Source organism: Haliaeetus albicilla, chromosome 25 (genome assembly GCF_947461875.1).
Source record: "Haliaeetus albicilla chromosome 25, bHalAlb1.1, whole genome shotgun sequence".
In the NCBI taxonomy this organism is placed as follows: domain Eukaryota; kingdom Metazoa; phylum Chordata; class Aves; order Accipitriformes; family Accipitridae; genus Haliaeetus; species Haliaeetus albicilla.
The window spans coordinates 10,101,605-10,122,655 of NC_091507.1; the positions used below are offsets into that span (position 1 = coordinate 10,101,605).

Genomic DNA, 21,051 nt, shown 5'->3' on the forward strand with positions numbered 1-21,051 from the left:
TGTGTTGACAGAGCTCAGACTAGATAGCTTTAAGAAGAACTTCCAGGCTGGCAATACAGCACCTCATTATTTTTCAGGAATTGTTATCCTCAGCAAACTGCTACAGCTCGTACTGTGAGCTCTGCAATGTCCAGGGAACGGGGTGGACCACCACAGAGCTGCCTTCCAACATATACCACAGCAAGAATGCAGTACTACAGCACAAAAATTAATGAAGTGCTACAGCCCGCTATGCACCATCCCACTCAAACCCATGCATGCTAGACACCTTGCTTATGATCAACACTTACAGCTTTTAATACTGTTGGACTAGAATTCAGATGTTCTAGATCAGGTTTAAACATGCCTTAGAAGAGCTGTTCCTGCAGACCTCCAAAGACCTGTGTGTCCTGATTTCAGCTGGGATAGAGTTAATTTTCTTTCAAGTAGCTGGTATAGGGTTATGTTTTGGATTTAGTATGAGAATAATGTTGATAACACACTGTTGTTTTCAGTTAGTCTAAACACTACTTAGCAACAAGTCAAGGATTTTTCAGCTTCTCCTGCCCAGCCAGCAAGAAGGCTGGAGGGGCACAAGAAGTTGGGAGGGGACACAGCCAGGACAGCTGACGCCAACTGGCCAAAGGAATATTCCGTACCATGTGACATCATGCCCAGTATATAAACTGGAGGGAGTTGGCTGGTGGGGGCAGATCGCTCCTCAGGAACTGACTGGGCATTGGTCAGTGAGTGGTGAGCAATTGCATTGTGCATCACTTGTTTTGTATATACCAATTATTTCATTATTATTATTATGACTTTCTTCCTTTCTGTCCTATTAAACTGTTCTTATCTCAATCCACGAGTTGGTTTTGTTTTTTTTTTTTTTTCCCCAATTCTCTCCCAATCCCAGTGGGGGGAAGTGAGCAAGCAGCTACATGGTGCTTAGTTGCTGGCTAAGGTTAAACCATGACACTGTCACCCTTATGGTTTCAGAAGGCTTACTCATTAATTCAAAAAAGAAATGGCAAAAAGGTCCAAAGGAGTCAAAAAGGAATGTGATAGCAAAAATCTTAGAGTTTAGGAACTACTCAGGCAGGCACCTGGGCTGCTACTAGGTCTTAAAAGATTCATTTCACAACAGCTTTTATTAAATCTTTAGGAAAAAAGCCTGGGTAATTGACGCCTTCTAGAAGATATTATCAGCAACACTAATTTAAATATGCACAGAAAGCTGAATGCTGTATGAATAAAGCCTAAACACTTAAAAGCCAGCATTTAAGAGAAGAACATATTCAGCTACAGAACTGTCGCTCACGCTTAAGTTGGTAAAACTAATTTTTGCCCCTATTAGTCAGAATGACTGAAGCACGTATTTTGAATAAAAAGTTTCAGGCTGCTTTTTGGAACTGAAAGAAAACCCAAACTGTCCCAGTTACGTAAGTGCAGCCTGGTATGTGGATTACTTTTAAATCCATGCATTTTATGCATGACTATTAGATATGCCAAAAGAAAACGGGTGACTTCCTAGCAACTGGGGCACAGATACAAAGCTTCTGCATGTTAGTATTTGAGGATGCAATTGGTAAAAATTGTGAAAATACTTTAGGACAGCTTTGCTATGACTTAGATACTACATAGAAAAAGATTACTAGGCAATTCAGATACAACTGGGGTACAAGATTTTTTTTTAAACTGTAAAATTGTACGATAATAGCTAAGTGTAAACCAAAAGCTTTGATTCTTTAAATTTAACTCTACCTATTGAAAAGAAAATTATATTGATACAGTACATCATGTTCTTAGCAAACATTTACACTTCATGAAAGTTACCCTAGACCATCTCTAGTTGGAAGATCCTCATTTCTGACCAGTTGAAAGCTGAGTTTGGAAATTTATTAAATGTTTACCTGTTTTCAGATGTTAAATTGGCTATTCAAAGGAATTGCTTTCTAAATGAACAATTCTACTAGTATAACCACCACAATCTGTTTTTGCTGTGAGCACATCACTAGCATGCATCTAGTACCAAAGAGGTAGGCACAGTTAAAAAGCACAACACTTTTACAAGTTAAAAAAACAAAACAAAAAGAAACAGCCACATGTGCACACAGGTCAGGGAGAAGTGCTTTAACAGTCTCCATCCAGGAATCTCTGTACTTGTATCTCTACAGCTTGATATATTAATACCTTCTTCCATATTTTACTAGGAAAACTGCAGTATAAAGGTAATCACATCCTCAGTGACTCTAGGGAAAAATCCCTGCTGTCAAAAATCCACCTTTTTTGGAGGGTGGATGACTGCAGAATTAATGCTTATTTTCAATTAGATGCGAGTACCTATTTAAAGTCCCTGTTTAAACACAGAATTCAGGTTTTATACTTAATGTAATTATGTTTTGCAAAATTTCATTATTTTAAAAAGTCTTCCAGAATCCAGAGTTTAGATTTTCAATGTTTATTATGAATCACATTCACAGTGCAATACAAATTACATAAACAAATGTACAAAGACTACATGAAGCACATACCATTCTATAACACATACAATACCTGATGCTTAGGCTACAAGTGTTCTCAATGCCTGTTAGCAAGAAATTGAAGTCAAAAGATAAATAATTGGATTGAGAAACTCCTTCATTATTTAGGGTTTTTTTAATTAAAAACTCTTTATGTTGGTAAGCAGGCTATCAATGTTTAAAAAAAAAAAAGGCAACAGTGCCCTTTCCTACCATGTAGAAAAGTTTTTCCACTGTTTCAAGCCTGGGTTAATTTTCACTTAATTATTCTGTCCTCCAGCAAAAGTAGTCACAAAAATCAATCCAGCACTTTGTTTCCAGAGCAGGTTAATGATACAAAAAATAAACTAAAAACATACACACTGACACATGATTATATAAAAGTTTGGAAATATTATATGTAAAAGTTTAGAGACCAAGATAGTCCAATATATGCACTGCTTAGATAAATTACAGATGACAGTTCTGAAGTACATTACACAATTTTAATGTACTGTCCATACCAGAAAAATACATTTACTGTACGTGTCTAGAATAATTCCTGCAAATGTTCATTGATGAGTTGCACTAGTACTTTGGAGACCAATCTATGATTTTTAGCTGTTTTCACAGCCTCTCCTAGCACATATTAAAAAAAAGTCCTGGCTGGCTAAGTGCAAATAGTGGTAATTTCCACTACCAGTCAGAATCTGGTGGCAGCTTGATTTTATTTCACTTTGTCAAATAAAAACATTTCAGAAAAGTGACATTTTTCTTACCTCCAGTACACTAATGGTTTAGTGACTTCAGGAGATATTCTTCCTTATTTAATCTATACCTAACTTTAACAAGAGGTTCTAAGGACATATTCTTGATATATAGTTTAATCTAAGGGCCAGCATTTGCCTAGTAGCAACAAAACCACAGCTCAGAACATCTCTTGAGCATGACAGAATTATGAATTTCAGGAGAACAGATTCTTTCATGTGCTAATTCTAAAAAATTAGAAAGCGATGTTTTTAGCCACCCACTTTTAGAGCTCAAGATCTGTGAAACTGATGAGTTGAGACTCATTTTCAGTTAAGACACACAAGATCTTCCCTTTTGACAGATGACCATAATGAGGAAATTATTGCTTTAGCACCTCAACACAGCCCCAGTCCATTCAATGGATTGTAAAAGCTACACAAAGTGGCAAGCCACAACTTTAAGAAATTTGGTTTTGTGTATCTTCACGCACAATCTGTTCAAGTATTACAGAGGGCTTGTAAACCTGGACATAAGCTTTAAGTTTATGTAGAAAAATCAGTAAGGATGTGCTATGCAAAAATACATCAATCATGTTTAATATCCATATAGATTTGCATTCTAATATGCACTATATAGCAATAAGCATCCTTACTGACCACTATTCAAATGCATCTCCCAGAATGTTAGTAGCACTTCTTCGGTCTGTTTTTAGAATTAATCCAAAATAAACCCTACAGCAGTGTGTAGTACTTTACAGCCAAATTTTCAGTACTACTACTGAATGTAAAACCCTTGTCCTGGGGTTTAGCGAGGAAGAGCTTTTTTAATGCCATCAGAGCCCTTCTCTGACTCCTGGTTGCTGTATGTCCCTTCTAGCAAAGAACAACGGTGCCAGAGACTAATTGCTCCGAGTCCAAGGGAACATCATGTATATCCCATACATGACTTGGGAATACTGGAGGCAACTCTATCGCCAGAGACCCTGAGTGGACCTTGGAGCATCTTCAGCAGAACACTCATGCTCAGCATTCACCTCAAAGCAGAAGAGCCTGGCGAGTGCTCACTTACCAGAATGCTGTTATGACAACTCTCAGCACAAATGCTGCTGCGAACAACTTTATTCAAAAAAGATGCTGAAGCAGAATAAGCCAGATGTACTTATAAGTCACGCACTGCTTCTGAAAGCATGCTATAAGGAGAATTAATTTCAGACTAGCCTTTCAGAAAAAGTCAAAGACACATTTGCATGTGGGAAAGTTTTGAACAGCAAGTTTCACATAAATGCACTTTCTGAACAACGTGTCCGAGTTAAAGATAACAATTACTACTGCATCAAATTTGGATCAGCATTGCACTTTTCAAATACTTATTACCATTAGATGTTGACAAGAAATATTCAAGTGTCAACAGAAGTTTAGAAATTACCGTAAAAAGTTAGTAGAAAACCTCCATCGTTTCTGGAGTTGAAATATAAGTTTCAAACACAACGCATGTGGGGAGCTATGCCATTTACTCCAGTTCAGGTAATATGGTATTAAAAGCACCAATAGCTTTATAAAAGGGATATATGAGAAATACAAAACCAAATGACAAAAATTCTCAGGTATTACTACAATATTCAAGCCAAGTGACATCCAAGTGCCAAGACAAACCATATGTGAACACCTTCATGTTAAACTTCACATTCCCATCTGCATGTCAGCAAAGTTGTAGAAATTGTCTACATCTTGAGCTGCTGATGCCTTGCTCTCCGATACAAAAACCTGTTTTATTAAATGAGGAAATAGTTATGCATTACTAATAAAGAAGTTCAAGTAGTCTTTGCTCATTCAGAGCCCATAATGGTTATTTTCATTTTTGCATTTCATGAGGCACAACTCTGTTGGTTTCCACTGTGTGACAGAATAGTCCTAGAATTCCCTCAGCCCTCATACACCCTTTGTTATCATCACCTCTTCTTAGCAGACACACTAGCTGCAGTAACCCTAGCCTTCCACTGATAGGAATGAAAAAGTTTTGGGCTTGATTACTCAGTGGTCACAGCTTCAGCTAGCATCCATTTAAATGTATTTTGCTTGGTAAAGTCAAACTCTGTCCAGGAGAGGTGGGAGGGTAACAAATACACAAAAACCTTAGACTACCATTAAGCTTTCCTTTAACAGAAAGGCAGAGTTTGTAAGACAGACTCCCTTGTACTATATTTCCCTCAAAAACTTACTTGCTTCTTCATCAGATGATTATTTTAAATAACTTCAATTACATTTGCATTTTGCAAAATTGATCAGTGCATGTGAAAGTCCAAACTCTAGGACAGTCATCTTTGAAAGCTTTCAGAAAAATCAACTACCAATGCCTTAGGCAATGCCCAAATAGTTCAGTGTAACAGTGTTGTGACTGTTCACCAATCTCAACATGCAAGTGATAGCCTCAAAAACTTAAACTTAATTCTTACTCTCTTATATTTTCTATACCTCAAGAGGAAATCATCACTGTCTCAGCACATCAGTGTTGGCATAGCCAACTGAGCTATTCTGAAGTGCACTGGGATGGTAGGAATGGGTTATTCCATACAACTATGTTCCTACAGTCACCACTTTTCTGCTTCAGCTCAGAATACCACGTGAATGCAAAACTACGACAGTTTCTTGAATTGGCTTACTCAAACTACATTTTAAGATCAATATCCTGTTGCCCAGTAAATTTGCACTTAAAAAAAAAATCATCACAAAGCAAGTAGTTTTCTAGACTGTTGCTTAGATGCATGGTAGACTTCTGTTTGTAGGGACTTGAGAAAAATCTGGTAATCATGTGGCAGTTGTTTGGTGCGACAGCAATTGGTACCATGGTCACAACAGTTGAATACCTTCTTTTAGCATCCTTCCCTACCAGGATATTACAATTTACATTTTGCACAGTATTTTATGAATAACTGATGAGACAGAGGAACAATACTAGAAAGCACACCAAAAAAAGTGCAGAAGGTCACCTAGAAAGAATGTCAGAGGTAAAGAGTGCAGATGTAGCTAGTGCACGCAAATAGGAAGTCTGCTTAAGTGCATAGGGTAGAGCTCTCCTTCTAACACGTTGTTTCCACCAAACAACTCAAAAAAACCTCTGGTGGTGCTATTGCTGAAGAACTTTTCTACCCTTACTAGAGTATCAACAGTTGTTTATTAGATTTATTTCAGAAACAAAAACCTGCTGAAATTAAGGTTATTAACAGATTAATTTAATCATTTTTAACTGTGGTTTTCAAATGCAAATGTAGCCACCTGCTTAAAAGCAGATTAATCTCCTTCAAAGTCTTACAGAACACATGTCTTCCTAAGAGCTTTTGTCCTTGTTTCTTGATCAAGGATACCTATAATTCTTTCTGAGCACTATAACAACTCTCAAATGCGATAAGGGCCACCAACAATGAGGTGAAACCATTTTATAGAGCATTCCTGAACCTCCTGGTAGTAATAAGTCCGAAGTTCATTATTCCCTAAATTGCTTCTAAATTACATCCCAAGAAAGAAATACATTTTCTAAAAAAAGTATACTGATGATATCCAATTATCTAGGGATCCATGCACAAACCCAGTGTTTATCAGAAGTTTTGGAGTTACATTTTATCTAAATAAATATATATACACTTCCCAGGAAGCCCAAACTTCTGCTTCTTAATTCAGTGCAGCAAGTATTTAATAAATGAGGTAGATTTTACTATGGAACCAGGCTGTAAACAGAAGTTTTAAATCCAGATGCAGTAAGTAATTTCACATTTGGAACTGAACCTAAACACTACAGATCACCTCCAAGAACAATGCTTACTTCACAGCTTGAAGTACACAGCATGAGGTTTCTGGATGCATCTCAGATCAGGGCATTCATAGTGTTATAATAATAGATACCAATCATTTCAGTGAGGAAAATATAAAATTTTATTTGTTCTAATAATTAATATCACTTCAGTCTTTGAATAGAGAAAAAGATCTAGAATAACCAGTGAATTACCTACCCAGTATCAGCTTTGTTCTGTATGAAAAAAAAATAATACGCTAAGCACACCAAAAAAAGCCAATGTAAGACCCTGCTTAAAGAGGCCATTTTTATGGTAAAATTTGCAGTGATGACTGTTGGGTCACAAGAAGAATCTGTAATATCACAACACTGCCCAGACTGTAGTTTTGATATTCTCCAGACTCAGAGCGCCAAATTAAGGCCCACTACATATCAGGTTTTTGCTGGTGCAATAGCAAACAGAAAAAAAGCAAACTGGGCAGTCTAGTTCCAAGTAACTCTTTCAAAAGGAACTGAAAGACAGCAAGGAGCTGTATGGACACTATATCTCAAAGACATTCTAGTCTTCTTTGAACAGCTGCTTGAAGGCAAAGGGTTTGTCACTTTCTGGTTACCAGGAGTGCTCTAATTGTTTCCAGAAACTTTCTCAAAATCATTGACATTCAGAGAAATGGGGACAGCAAGAAAAGAGGAGGTGTGGTGTAAAGAAGCTACAGTAAAACAAGCTGACAGAAGAAAAAAGAAAAATGCCTTCGAAGAAAGGCATTCTGCAATATCCTACACAGCAAAAGTAAACCTTGAAAAAAGTTGAAGTCCCGTATTATCTTCATCAGGGTTTAATAGACTAGGACATCACAAAGCAGACTTCAGTATAAGACTTGGAGCAGAGCTTTTCCCCACTATATTTATAGAACTTGTTTTTACTATTACGTGAAATAACAGTTTTAAGTGGAAATCTTCTATTTTTCAATGGATATGGGGATTTAGTACTCTCTTTCCTAGGGCAATTTTTCTTGTCTCTGACAAGCAACTTGAGTTTTGAATACAAAAAAACCCAAACAACAACAACGAAAGGATATTCAGATTTTACTATTCAGAAACCTAAAAAGATTGTGCGGTATGTCAACACTACAGTTCGACCATGAAGTATCCTAGACATTCTGTAACATTTTCTGCCAATAAAGCAATACACCAGCTTACCTTGGTCCCGCTAAAAACATCATTTATAATGCTTCGACATCCTTCCACAGCACCATCTCCATTGAACTCTAAAGCAACCACCGGACCTAGAAGATAGTTTCATCTAGAATCAATACTACTTTTAAGCTTGGCATTGAAACAGTAGATTTCTCAACCCATAGGAAATTGCAAAGCTTGCAAGAAGTGTTTCATGGTTTTTGCCTGAGCAGCCATAATGCAGGATAAAGAATTAAAAACACTTAACCATAGCTTCTAAGTACAGTGTTATCCGAGAAGGAAATATCTGCAATTCCATCCTCATTTTTGCAGAGATTCTGGCAGGAGTCCAGTTTTACTTCTTGAAAGGCAGCAATGGCATAAAAACACTAAGGAGCGCAGGGCACCATGGAAGTGAGTCAGACTACACTGCTCAAATAGTGAACCATTTCAGACATCTGGAGCAGGACTGAGTCATTCAGGCACTTTTGCCTCAGTCCCAAGATAGCAAACTGCCTGATTTTTAGACTTGTTCTCACCCACTATTTGCAGATCCCCTTTCTCTGGTTTCATTCTGAACACGTTGTTTCTTCGCACACGGGTGCAAAAGAGCCCTTAAACTAGACTGTCATCTGATAAGTACAATAACTTCTGTCCTATTCTTGCAATGAGCATCACAGACCTCTTATGTTACTATGAAAAAAACTGCACATTGCTACTAAGTTTGGGAGCGTGTACTGAGCTTTAGCATATAACAGATGGCAAGATGTCAGTAATTCTGCAGGAAGAGACAAAAACCAATTATAGTCAGATCAATAAAAAGGCTTTTGAAATACTCTGAGAGTACAGCAGTTATAAACAGGAATTTAACGCTTGCCTGCTTTATACACATCTATACTGATTTGCTTAAATATGTATACAGAAACACGGAACATCTAGGTGGTTGAGCAGCAATCGTGATAGGTTAGAAGTAGTCCAAAAGCATGAGCTTCTTTTTACCACCCCAGACAGATCCACATGTGCCACTGCTCCTGAGCTATGCGGTTGGACCACTAGAGGGGGGGCAGAGCCACAAAATACACGTGGAATAGCTCATTTCCGATGCCTTCAAGCGTTTTGGCTGGCTTAAGGCCTCATTGAGGCTTCCAAAACTCATCTCAACTGGCTTTACACTATGCCCTTGAAACACAAATTTCTCCTTCATTCCTCTTTCTTCTCCAGAACTCTCCAGTGATAGCTAGATTACTGTATCAAGAAGAGAAGGAAAACACCACACACACACCTTTGTCAAGCAGTGGAATGAATTCTGATGCACACTGCTGGAAAACTCTGTGAGCATCCTCTGCCTTCATTAAGGCTTCTTTAGTCTGTACCAGCTGAAAGCCTTTACCAGTCATCTGTTAACAGAGAAAGAATTCATGTTAAAAATGCTTCTAAAGGCAGAGAGTCCAGCTCAAGTATCCAGGTTACACTGGAATAGACCCATTTTCCCCATTCACCTTAAGCCACAGAGCAAAGGGACCCTTTTTGCTCTTTTGAAAGACCATTTGCTTATTCTACATTTCTGTTTATTTTCATTCCATTCATCCAGATTTTCTCCTCTGCCCTAGTGCACCTAGAGGAGTAAATGTGAATGGTTTTGTTTTATATTATGGCCCAGGGTTGTGTTTTTTTCTCCCCAATCCCTCACAAGCTGAAACTAATGGGACTTAAAAGCATTCAGCATCTGGAGTCAAGCAGTTAGTTCTCATTAGCCTGCAATAGTTCAGTCGAGCATTAGCTCAAACTCTCATCTATCCACTGCTGAAGTTTTCCATTTTGGAAAAATAGTTACAAACTTTCGAACACACACAGCTTTTTACTTCAAATGTAATATGAAACTAAAGGCATGTGGAGAAGGAGCAACTGTATTTGTACTTCCAAAGCATCCATTAAGCTACAGAGCAGTAAGATTTCCACAGAATCTCACCAATCTTTTAGCATCTTAACTCTTAATTTCTAAAGAACTACTAACACAGGAGAACCCACCTATTACCCTCTTTACTGTAGCTATTCCTTCTTCAGAAAAAAACAACCCATAAGTATCATTATCTCCGTTCACTCAAGTAGCTGTTAGCAGCTCCAGTTCCGTAAAAATCCAACTGGGCAGTGGGAGGGCATGGAAACACCCTACAGCTTGCTTTCCTTGCAGTTAAAAGCCCCAGGGAAAGAGCTCCATCGGTTTTGTTGATCATACACTAGGATCAGCAGCTTTTGCAGATATCTCAGAAGCTGTAGCTCATGGTTGCTGGCTCTGCTCTGTCATCCCTGGCACTCCAGGGTGCTAAAAGCAGCCAGCCACTCCCAGATTTTAGCCCCAGGAAAGCCCAAACTCAGCCAAGCCTGGAAGCTGCTGCTTCACAGGGAAAAAAAAAATAAAAATGACAGCACCAGCTATTTAAGTAATGAAAGACAGCTGACCAACCCTGACAAACACTCACTGCCTCTTCCAGAAAAAAAATTCCAATACTGGGTGGCAGGGAGGCTACAATTTAACATGTTCTTTTTTTGAAAAGTCTCCGTTAGTACTGGAAAAACTTTCAGGACAGTTTTGTTAGCTGTGACTTTTGGGGCAATAAGCTAACAAGTTAATTGGCTGTATCCCTTTCACAAGCATTGCCAATCTCTTACACTACATTTGGCCAAGTGCATCAAATCAGCTACACATTTTCTTCAGAACATAGCTTTGCTGTGCCATGATGGAAAAGTATACTGAACTATTAGAGGACAGATGTGCTAATCACAGGATGTCAGCTGTAAAACAACTGTGATCAGTTGAGCTCGTCTCTTACCTCGCTTTAAGGTTTTAACAGTGCAGTTGATCAGTATGGTTAGTAGACAAGCAGAGCCTCTGCTTTCTCTCTTCAGGGAGTACCAGAGGCTGTCCAGAGGAAAGTTCAAGTGGAAATTCAAAAAGCTGAATGCAGACAAAGGTCACTTACCTCATCAATTAACTTCCTGGCATTTGCAGTTGTGTAGTCACCAGCAAAAAACACGGCCAAACACGATTCATCGCTGCTTTTCTGTCTCCGCCCTCGAGTTATTGGTATTATGCTCCTAGTAGCATCAGTAGAAATTCTGACAGCTTTCAGCTCCTCAGAGCTGGGCAGAGGAACATAATCTTGGACTACAGCATTCTCAGGCAAAAGACCCCAATTATTTTCTCCTGACACAGGGGTAAAGTCATGGATGTTGCTCCATGTGTTATTGAAGATACTCAGTCCAGCATCTTTAAATTGTAAAGCAAGCTCAGGATAATAGTACTGGAAACATCCAAATTTCATACCTGTGGAGGACTCAATAATGGGCTGAGTGGCACAGCACAAGAATACCTCCAGCTTTCTGCAGTCCCGAGTGCGAAACTGTTGGCAGGCCACTATGCATTTACAATCTTTGCAGTCACGGAAAAACACGCTGCCTTTTATTGGTCCTAAAAAGATTTGGCAGTTTACACAGTCATCAATAGTGATTGTAGCAGAATGGTCAAATATGTAGATACTACAGTTCTCACAGTCCTGAATGACGAATTGTTGCCCTGCTACTTTTCCAGGCAGTCGACCAACAGTTTCGTCTTTAAGTCCAGAAAAAGTGTAATCTTTGGGGTCAATCTGAAGGAGGAAGAAAAAAAAAAAAAAGAGTTAAAGTCTTCACATACAGAGACTATTATAATGCTAAATGTCAATTGACTTGCATTAATTGAGGTAGCACTGAATTGTATGGGATAACCTGCCAGAAAACTCTTCAAAGAGTGACAAAAGATCAGAAGCAGCTCTTCTAGCTAACTACTGGAATGCACAGTATTGAGGTACAACAAAGAATTGAAACTACACTTCTGAGATGCTCCAGGTAAAATATAAACTAACTCAGTTTGTCCTCTATTAAAGAAAGGGGACGGGGGACACGACGGGGGGGAAGCTTGTTTTCTCTGTGGACTCTAAACTGTTTCAACAAGGATGATGGTCCTGGGTATAATTGTAATAACTGTAATAAATTAATTGGCCAACATACTTAAAGATTCATAAAGCTAGAGATATAACATTTCCTCTTCAAGCAGCTTGCTTAGTCATATTTTACCACACCAACAAGTTGCAAGGAAACTTTGCTGCTTTCAAGCAGTATCTCCTTTACTATTTTTGCAACCTACAAAGAGTTTGCTTATCTTTGCCACAGCATTAGCTTGTGCTAACAACTACAAGCTTTTTGTGCTAACAACATCTACGTGTTTGTTTTAGCTACAACCAACAAGCAATCATTGGCAGTGGTGGTGCAGGGGGCACATTGACAGACCTCTCCTCCTCCACACTCCAGCATCCCCCCACTGGGGAGGGATACTTGAGAGAGGCTGTGGCTTTTTCTGGGACTCTCTGTTGGGGAGCAGCGACTGAAGATCCTCACAGCACCCAGGACAGGATGCGATTCAGGTGGACAGCATGAATAATACAGCCCGTGCTGTCCTAACACCAAAGGAATCTGAGCTGGCTCATTTCTAGATATATGCAAGTCTCAAGACAACTACAATTCCTGGAGCAAATTCTACTCTGCCCTCTTGTGAAAGCTTATTAAAATAGCACTTAGAAGTACACAAGTACCTGAACTAGTCTAACACAAGACCACTTGACAAACCTGCTATTCGATTTGATTATTAGCCTGAGGGCCCTAAAGTTTGCTGCACTGTAATCAGTGTTAATGCATTACAACAATTTCTGTATAGCCCAATTTGTAAGAAACTCCTCCTCCTCCTCCACAGCATTTCAAACATTCACATGAGATTTAGAGACCAGAAAAAGGCATAAACCAGGATAGTCTAGTGCCAGACATTCACTAAACCAGCTCAGCCTAGCTTTTGTCCAGAACAGCTAATGGAAGCTAAAAGTCTCTACCAACCAATAAAATGTACTCCTTTATATATGATATATGTTACCTCCAGACAGGAAAGGAGGTTTGCAGCTGATGAGTCTTCCAAGTAAAATGTAAGTTGAGACAATGAAGATGGCTTCCTAGAAATCTGCCCTCAATCGTATTTAACACCACTAGTATACATCCAGGAAAGTTAGTTGGAAGAGTTACAAATAAAATTGGGAGTCTCAAATTATAAGGGACACAGCATGGAGACTCAGCCACACAGCATGATTAGGATTCAAATCCTCTGAGGTCTTAAGTCTCCTGTAACATTACATATGTGATCCATATACAAGATATTTACACTCATATTCTCTCATACTTGAGAATATAAGTATCAAAATTGCTTTTGGACACGTTCTTCCCAGGCATCTCCTAGAACATTTATTTATGTGTGCGTATATATATGTTGGGTTCTGGGGCTTTCATAACCTTGGGAGACAGGCTTACTGCCTTCAAAACAGGGTACAGAAGAACAGTTACTCTCTTAAGAAGTTCAAAGTTTCCAGAACTTACAGCTTTTTTGAAAGTTGGCACCAAAGCATGTCCTTCTAAATTGGTCTGCTCTAAAAAGCCTCTGAAGCAGCACTAGCTTGTCCTACACGGCAGCCTTTACAGAAATGTGTGAAACTTCAACTTTACCTTGCAATTTTATTTAGGCCTAGGTGAAAAATACTGGTTAGCCAGTTAACCCACAGCTTACAGACAGTTTCAAATGAGAGCACTTGAGAAAGAGTAGTAGTTGAGTTTAATGATAAAAAAAGTCTGCTTATTACCAGATTCAGGAGCTCAATTTTAATTCCCTGATGTGAATGAAGAGTTCTGACCTGACAAAACTCTTACTTCTCGGTTTGTTCACCACACTAGGGAGTTTGCCCATTTCTTTTAATTTTGCTTTGCAGTTTTCCTTTTAAAGGCCAAGAGTATTTATTGACTAACACTGCCATACAGAGTGGAGGGACTGAATGAAATAGATTTAGCTCCCTCTCCCCCCACCGGGTTTATTGCCCCTGCAAGGAGGGGGTAACCCAAGAGAATGTAGCAGATCTGAATGTTTCACTTCCTTTGGGTGAAAGAACCATGCCAGAGAAGGGAGCGTGAAGGCAGAAGTATGATTTTGAGGATGCATCCAACAGCTGTTAACATGCTAATCGCAGAGTTTCATGCTCATCACCTCTGAAGTCTGCAGCTATCATCAACAGGTTAATATTAAATCACTACATCCACCTTCCTTCCCCTGACAGTCAGCACTAACTGCTTCTTAAGTTCCATCTCGGCAACATAGCAAAAAACAGGCGAGGAAAACCAAAAGCAACAGAAGAAGGTAACATCTGCAGCCTCACACAACCATAACCAGGGCAATGTAGATTTCTCTGCCCATTCATCTGGTGCAACTTTTGCTGTAAAATCTTAAGCATGTGGCAGGTCAGCAAAAATCAACTGTTTGGTAACTCATCTATTTATTCTTTGCATTTGGAGAAAGCTTCAAAGACCTTTGTCCAAATCCACCCATCTCACTCAGACAGATGCTTTACTCCCTGTCCCTTATTACATTTTTAAATGTCTTTTTTCCCCAGGCTGGTATAAGTCTAAATGACAGTATTTAGAGAGGCAACTTTTAATGCTTCCAGCTGAGTTCAAAGAGTTTTTGGAGTAGATACAAGTCATGCATTAATAGATATGGGCACAGCTCAAGAGTTGAAGCCTTCTAACAGAAGTGCTATGTGCAGGTTCAGGAGTTGCTCCATCGAGTGACCTAAAATAACCAGCTATGATGAAAAAGTAATCCCTGCTTACACAATATTCTTCCCCTTCAACAGAAGTCTCATCTTTGGTTATCAGCAATTACATTGTTGATAAATCTGTTACAAAGGACTAGAGGACAAATTGTAAGGAGCAGGGATTTTAAAGAACAAAGAAAGGAGAGAAGTGAAGGCAAACAAAAGTTTGTCATGATTGCTTTGAACTCAAGGAAGTTCTGCGGCAACAAGTGCAAGGTGTATTAACCAGCTTTCCTTCCTGCAAACACTTGTCTTGCAAGAAGGTCAGAGGCCAGATGTGAAGGCTGCAGATGACATACATCTCTTCAGCCACCATTATCCAGTTTACTGGCACCAAGACTAGGCAGCTCCAATTTGGAAGAAGATTTGTAAGTACTAAACCCTCACAGCTTTTATTGGTGACTGTGTCTAGAATCACCAAGGATCCCAACAGCTTCTTGAACTGTTTCTGGTATGAGTTCATGTCTTAACAAGACTTTTTCACCGGGTCCCTCAGGAAAGTAGTTTTAGTCAGCAATGATATGCCACCACAAATATGAGAAGGTAATGCTGTTCGTAATGGATTATGGCTCTCCCCTAGTTTACGTGGGTCTAGCCTGCTGAGCAAACAGTAATTTGTAAAGTCTTTCTAAACCACTTACACTAAGGTCTTCTCTTTCAAACATCATTTTCAAAAAACCATTCCCTATCTCTCTAAAACACAACAGATGGCAGTTCAGCTATGGACTTATATACAGTTGATGACATACAAGAATTAGCTGCAGCTTTTAATGTCACTGGGTCAGCAGCCATTGGATAGGCACACAAACTTAAGAGGCTTTACATACTATTTTTGTCAGTAGGGGAATTAACAGAAAGGAAATAAGCAAGAAAAGTGCATTCCCACGCCTAGACACTTCTGCATATTCATACTTGCATGGGTTTGATGCCCTTAAGTACCGAGTTGCAACATCCTCTGGACACTGTTGAAGTTACTCACCTCTGGCAGATTTCTAGATTCTTAGGCAACAAGAAAAGGTGGAAAGAGGAACAGTATGTGCAGGTTCCAGTCACTAGCATAGTTTTTCATCCTGGAGCATGTCCTGTGCACCTTGACTTTAAACGTGGCCAATACAACAGTCTGAATGCACATTTCATTCTATTCTTTGTAATCTTCCCCCTCTTCCAGAGTACCCGTTATAGCATAAAATGATCATTCTCATACTTTTCTGAGCAACAAACCACTGCTAAATACTGCAGATAGGAAAAGAAGAAGAAGAAAGGAAGCTACTACACGCCTATATCTGACTTAACTGGAAATACTGCTTAATGTGAACCTGCTGACCATTTTTCAGTTGATAGACTATGTTTTGAGAAATACAGCAGTAGTTCTTCTGGTGCACTGGGAAGAATAAGGGAGATGTATTGGATTTAAGGACAACATATTTCATTGTTTAGTTAGAGAAAAAAAGTGGGTTTATTTATATTCCAAAAATAAAATATAAAGTGGCTACCTAAACAAGATCTAGATAGTTCAAGATGCCCACGTCAACTCAGACCATTCTAGCAGAATCCTCAAACATAAGATGACTAACAAAAGACTATCTATGATTTATGTGGAAAGTTAAACCTCTGAGTTTTTTCAAACTGTTTGAATACAGCAATCACAGCCTGATATAGCAATGATAGCTGCGCGTTTCTTATCAACTAAAGCAGTTAAGTTGCAAGTCAACTGACTTAAAACAAGACCTTACTTGTTCCTTCTAAAAGGAAATATCATTTGGGAAGGAAAGTCCCTCTAAGCTTTAAGTGCCATTGTGATCATAATTAACCTAATCCTACTTCTTTGAACATGAGACAACAGCAAAAAAGATGATGCAGCTTTTCGTGTTTCTTCTGCAGAGAAGGTCACAGCACATGGGTATGTCTGCCATCACAAGACACAAAACCCCAGTTCCAGTCTATATGTACCCATATACAGTTACTGCTGTAGTTATTACCCTGGTCATGCATGTAAACAATGTTGGTCACACAGAAGGTAGTAAAGTAAGAAAGGAAAAGGAAGACCAGGAGCAGAAATGCAATCTTACATTCCAGGTGGAAACCTAGCTGAAGAAGGCTGAGGAGGGCTGAGCACCACCAAGATCCTCTCCCACACTTGGTCAGAAGGGGACTCTCATGACAGCCAATGACGTCAACACATCACAAGTCCCCAGGGTGCAGTGCAGTAATAACAGACCCTATAATAAACTGTGCTCTACTTAGTCTCTTGGACTAAGAATCCCAGAGCAGCAAGGAACTGAATACTCATCCTTTTCCTTTCTGTTTTCAAGATAAGCTGATCCTTTGATTCTTCTACTGCACCACAAGTAATCTTCACAGAGTTCTCCAAACCCAAGGGTCAGCAAGCATTACAGACATCCCAGCAGACTTATGATGCAATCTAAATTTGATTAATTTTTGCATACCTTAAAAACACAGACTTCTGTCCTCACTTAAATAAGGTCAGGTAGAAATCTGAAAAGGGCCCTCAAATTCATATACTTTCCTTAATTTCAATTCAACTATCAGCATCTTATAATATTTTGTATTTAGGGTTTTCTACCACATGGTCCGTTTTCGGGACTATTATACAAGAGTTACATAGTCACTAGGATATCGTCGTATTACTCTTTGGCGAGGTCTATGCTAGCAGATCATCTTTTGCCACCAGAACGTAATTAAAATAGACTACGCTAGCAATGCTGTCCTTCAGAAGCAGAAGAAATAGTTTCGCTGGAGGAACTCCTCAGGTTCAGAGCTTCATCCAGCCCAGCTGTCAGCTAGCAGTCACCTCTCTTCACATCCCTAACAAGACAACCATGCACATGAGTGTGCCTACATTTCTCTGCCTACAGTGAGAGCATCAGCATGGCATTAGTTTACAGGAAGACAGCTGAAGTGCCTGAGCAGCAAGACTTATCTACCTATAAGAACATACAGAGGACAGCTTACAAGAACTGCAGACAATTGCCAAACCTGTTTGCAGAACTGCATTACCGAGTAGGAGAGCCTAAAATTAGAAACACCCCCAACCCAAACGGTGTGTTGACACATTATTAAAAGTAACAGGAAATGAACATTGAAAGACCACCAGCACATCTGTTCACAGAGTTGAGGTTTTCCAGTTCAGAATACAATTCAACACACTTGATGAACAAAAAGGAGTCTTGATGCCACAAGTTTTCTGACTGATGTCAATCTAACTCTGTGTACAAACACGAATTGTGAAATGAATAAGTAATATATATGATGCATCAGAAATGACAAAGCAATAGACAACAGGATAATGTATCAGAGACAATACTTAGAGCTACTACATTAACACTGACTCAGTATCACTTAATACAAACTGGAATCAACAAGTTTAGCATACTAAGTGCTCAGTATTCCTTTACCCAAGAACAGGTGTCTCAGTAATGCTTTCCTGGTTTAATGTACTAAGCACACACCCAAAAGCCCAATGAAAGATAAAGCTGCAAAGAGCAAGAGAAATGGGCTTAAACATTAAATAGCCATTCTTGAGCTGTACAGTACAAAATTAAGCAGCTCATTTGACAGCTTCCGCAGTTCAGTAGCACAGCCCAAACTCACCAATTCTTCTGGTTTCTAAGAGTCTTTTATAGAGAAGGAGGAAGTTGTTGCACATGCAATACATTACATGCTTTTTTTTCTCCACAGAGATAGATTGTTGGTGCTGTAATAGCGTCCTCTGTTAGCCTGAACCCACTTCCAGCACGTTAACAACAGTCATCTCCTTAGCAACAAGGCTGGCTGCTCTCTGAATCAAGTGTTCCTATGTCCTGACTTTCCTCCTTTAGTTTTAGAAGTTAGCACCCCGTAAGCAGATTGAGTAAAAAGTCTCATATCAGTTGAGCTTTAGCTGATGAATTTGCTCTAAAATTAAATAATATGATTTCAAACGCTCATTTGGTAATTCACTTTTGCACAGAGCTAAGATTTGTTCTACTACTCTAAAATATGGTTTTGGTACAGCCTTCTCCCTGTGAGAATAGTCTCCATACAAGTAACAGGCTGCCGTCCTCCCCTTCTCTCTCCAATGCTGCACTGCAAATACCCACCAGCAAGTCAAAGCAACAAGCCCAACACAGATCAACTGTCTTTATCCTCAAGGAACTGATTCCTCTGGGCCACGCGCACGCTCTCTAGCTCATCTCCATCTGAGCCTGTCTTAATCTACTTGGAAGACTTAAGGGACACCCTAGAGCACCTGGCCAAGTTTAAAAAACAAGCAAGCTAAGCATTCAAATAAGTTCATGCATTTTATTTTCTATACTTGTAAAATACGGCCTAAAGGTGTGGGGATTTTGTTTGTTAAAACCACATCCATTAAGTTTATGGCCTGCCCCATTTTCTCCTTCCCCCACCCAAAGGCGGGTGGAGAGGAAACCTAGCAGGGCTATGATGTCTTGATATATTTAGGATGTGAAACTTGAAATGAGGGTGGGAAGAAACACGTTTAATCCAGCACCTAAGTGCCTTCCTGCTTGAGACTTCATGATTGCCTTCAACAGATCAGGAAACAGCGCTGGGAAGGATTTGTCTGCATCTAACACTTCGGGGGCTGATAGGCTAGCCCTAGTTCCTCCAGCTTTTACAAAAACACCCCACCCAAACCCCGCAACCTAAACAAAAAAAACCCCAACGACCCAAACAGCCAAGCAGGAAAATAACCCTTACGGGCAGTCAGGACACGAGACACGCGTTTTATGCCTCCGCCGAGACACCAGGTGCGGGGACTTCAGCCCACGCCGGCACAGACGGCTGCCCGCTAACGCCACCGCGTCGGTTCGCTCCGGCGAGGCACGCGGCCACGGGACCCCAGGCTGTTACCAGAAACCCCGATGGCCGGCAGGCATAAACTCGCCACCCGCGGCGACTGCCACAGCCGAGCTGACGCCCACGGCCACCACCACGGCCACCACCACGGCCACCTGCCCGGGCGCGCAGCCTGAGCTGCCCGCAGCCCGCTCTCCCGCCGCGGGGGCGCAGCCGGAGCGGGGACCGGTGCTGGCGCAGGCGGCGGCCGCGGGATCCAGCGTGCCGCCCTCTGCGCTTGCACAATTTGAGACTGCCCGGTAAAATCCTCAGGCTAAATACTCTTTCTTTTTTTTTTTTAAATAAACGCACTTAACTGCACGGACCGAGCCGTAACAGCGGTACGGGGTGTGTGTGCGAGCTCCCTGCCGGGGAGCAACCTCCCCCCCCCCGTGTCCAGCGGCCGCCGCCCGGCGCAGGGCCCCTGCCACGGCTACAGCCCCGCCAACGCCGGGCGGCAGAGGAGGGCGAGGCGCTGCCCGCCAAGACAGCCGATACCCCGGCAGCGGCTGCCCGCGGCCGGGGGTGGGGGGGTGGGGGGCAACGGCCGGGGCGGTACCTTGGCTCGCTGGTCCCAGCTGTACTGCGGCGCCTTCTCCTCGCCGGCCGCCGCGTCCTGGCCGGCTCCCCCCGCCGCCGCTTGCTGCTGCTGCTGCTGCTGCTGCTGCTGGCCGCCCTGGGCCGGCTTCCTGCGGCGGGAGAAGAAGCAGCCCATGGCGCCGCAGCTACCGCCGCCCGGCCGGCCCGCGGGGAGAGGCTGGGAGCGCGGGAGGGAGCGCCAGCGCAGCGCCTCAGCCTCGCCTCGCCTCGCCTCGCCGCCCCGCCCCGCCCGCTTCCGCTTTCCCTCCGTCTCCCGTAGCGACCGCGACACTTCCACCACCCCCTCCCCGCCCCGGCCCGCCCCGCTCCAACCGTCACCGGGCGGGGCGGGGCCGTGTCTGACAGGGCAGAGGCCCGGCGGGGGGCGGGGGGGGCAGCGCACCCTCAGGGCTGAGGGGAGCGGCGGGAAAATGCGGCTTCTCAGTGACGGCCGTCGCGTCCCGAGAGGTGCCCCCGCACCCGTCCCGCAGCAGCGGGCTCCGGGCTGCCCCGGCGCCGGGGGCGACCCTTCCGCAGCGGGTCGGAGGGCACGGTAAGCGCCGTGAGCCAACACCCCTCAGGGGGTGAAGGGGCTGCCGCCGGCGGGAACCCCTCTCCCACCTGAAAAGGCGTTTGCGGGTTCGGCTGCGGGAGTCGGAGGCAAAACGTCAGGTGCGGCGTGTACATACAAACCGACTAATCCGACA

At 41.6% G+C, this 21,051-nt stretch overlaps 1 protein-coding gene across 1 annotated transcript; it reads right to left on the minus strand.

Annotated features, from left to right (window-relative positions):
- Positions 1 to 4,720: 4,720 nt before the first annotated feature.
- Positions 4,721 to 20,586, minus strand: RP2 (RP2 activator of ARL3 GTPase). Its single transcript, XM_069769957.1, has 5 exons — positions 20,325 to 20,586; positions 11,171 to 11,836; positions 9,472 to 9,586; positions 8,214 to 8,299; positions 4,721 to 4,990 (listed from the first exon to the last, which is right to left on the minus strand). Exons 1-5 carry the CDS (start codon positions 20,478 to 20,480, stop codon positions 4,907 to 4,909), a joined length of 1,107 nt encoding a protein of 368 aa, XP_069626058.1. The 5' UTR covers positions 20,481 to 20,586; the 3' UTR covers positions 4,721 to 4,906.
- Between the last annotated feature and the right edge of the window lie 465 nt (positions 20,587 to 21,051).

Excerpts from the sequence above, each read along its gene's own strand:
- RP2 (XM_069769957.1), bottom strand. The coding sequence starts at position 20,480 with ATGGGCTGCTTCTTCTCCCGCCGCAGGAAGCCGGCCCAGGGCGGCCAG. Across the intron at positions 11,837-20,324 it reads GCTGGGACCAGCGAGCCAAG|ATTGACCCCAAAGATTACAC; the intron begins GTACCGCCCCGG and ends TTCCTCCTTCAG. Across the intron at positions 4,991-8,213 it reads ATGTTTTTAGCGGGACCAAG|GTTTTTGTATCGGAGAGCAA; the intron begins GTAAGCTGGTGT and ends TTAATAAAACAG.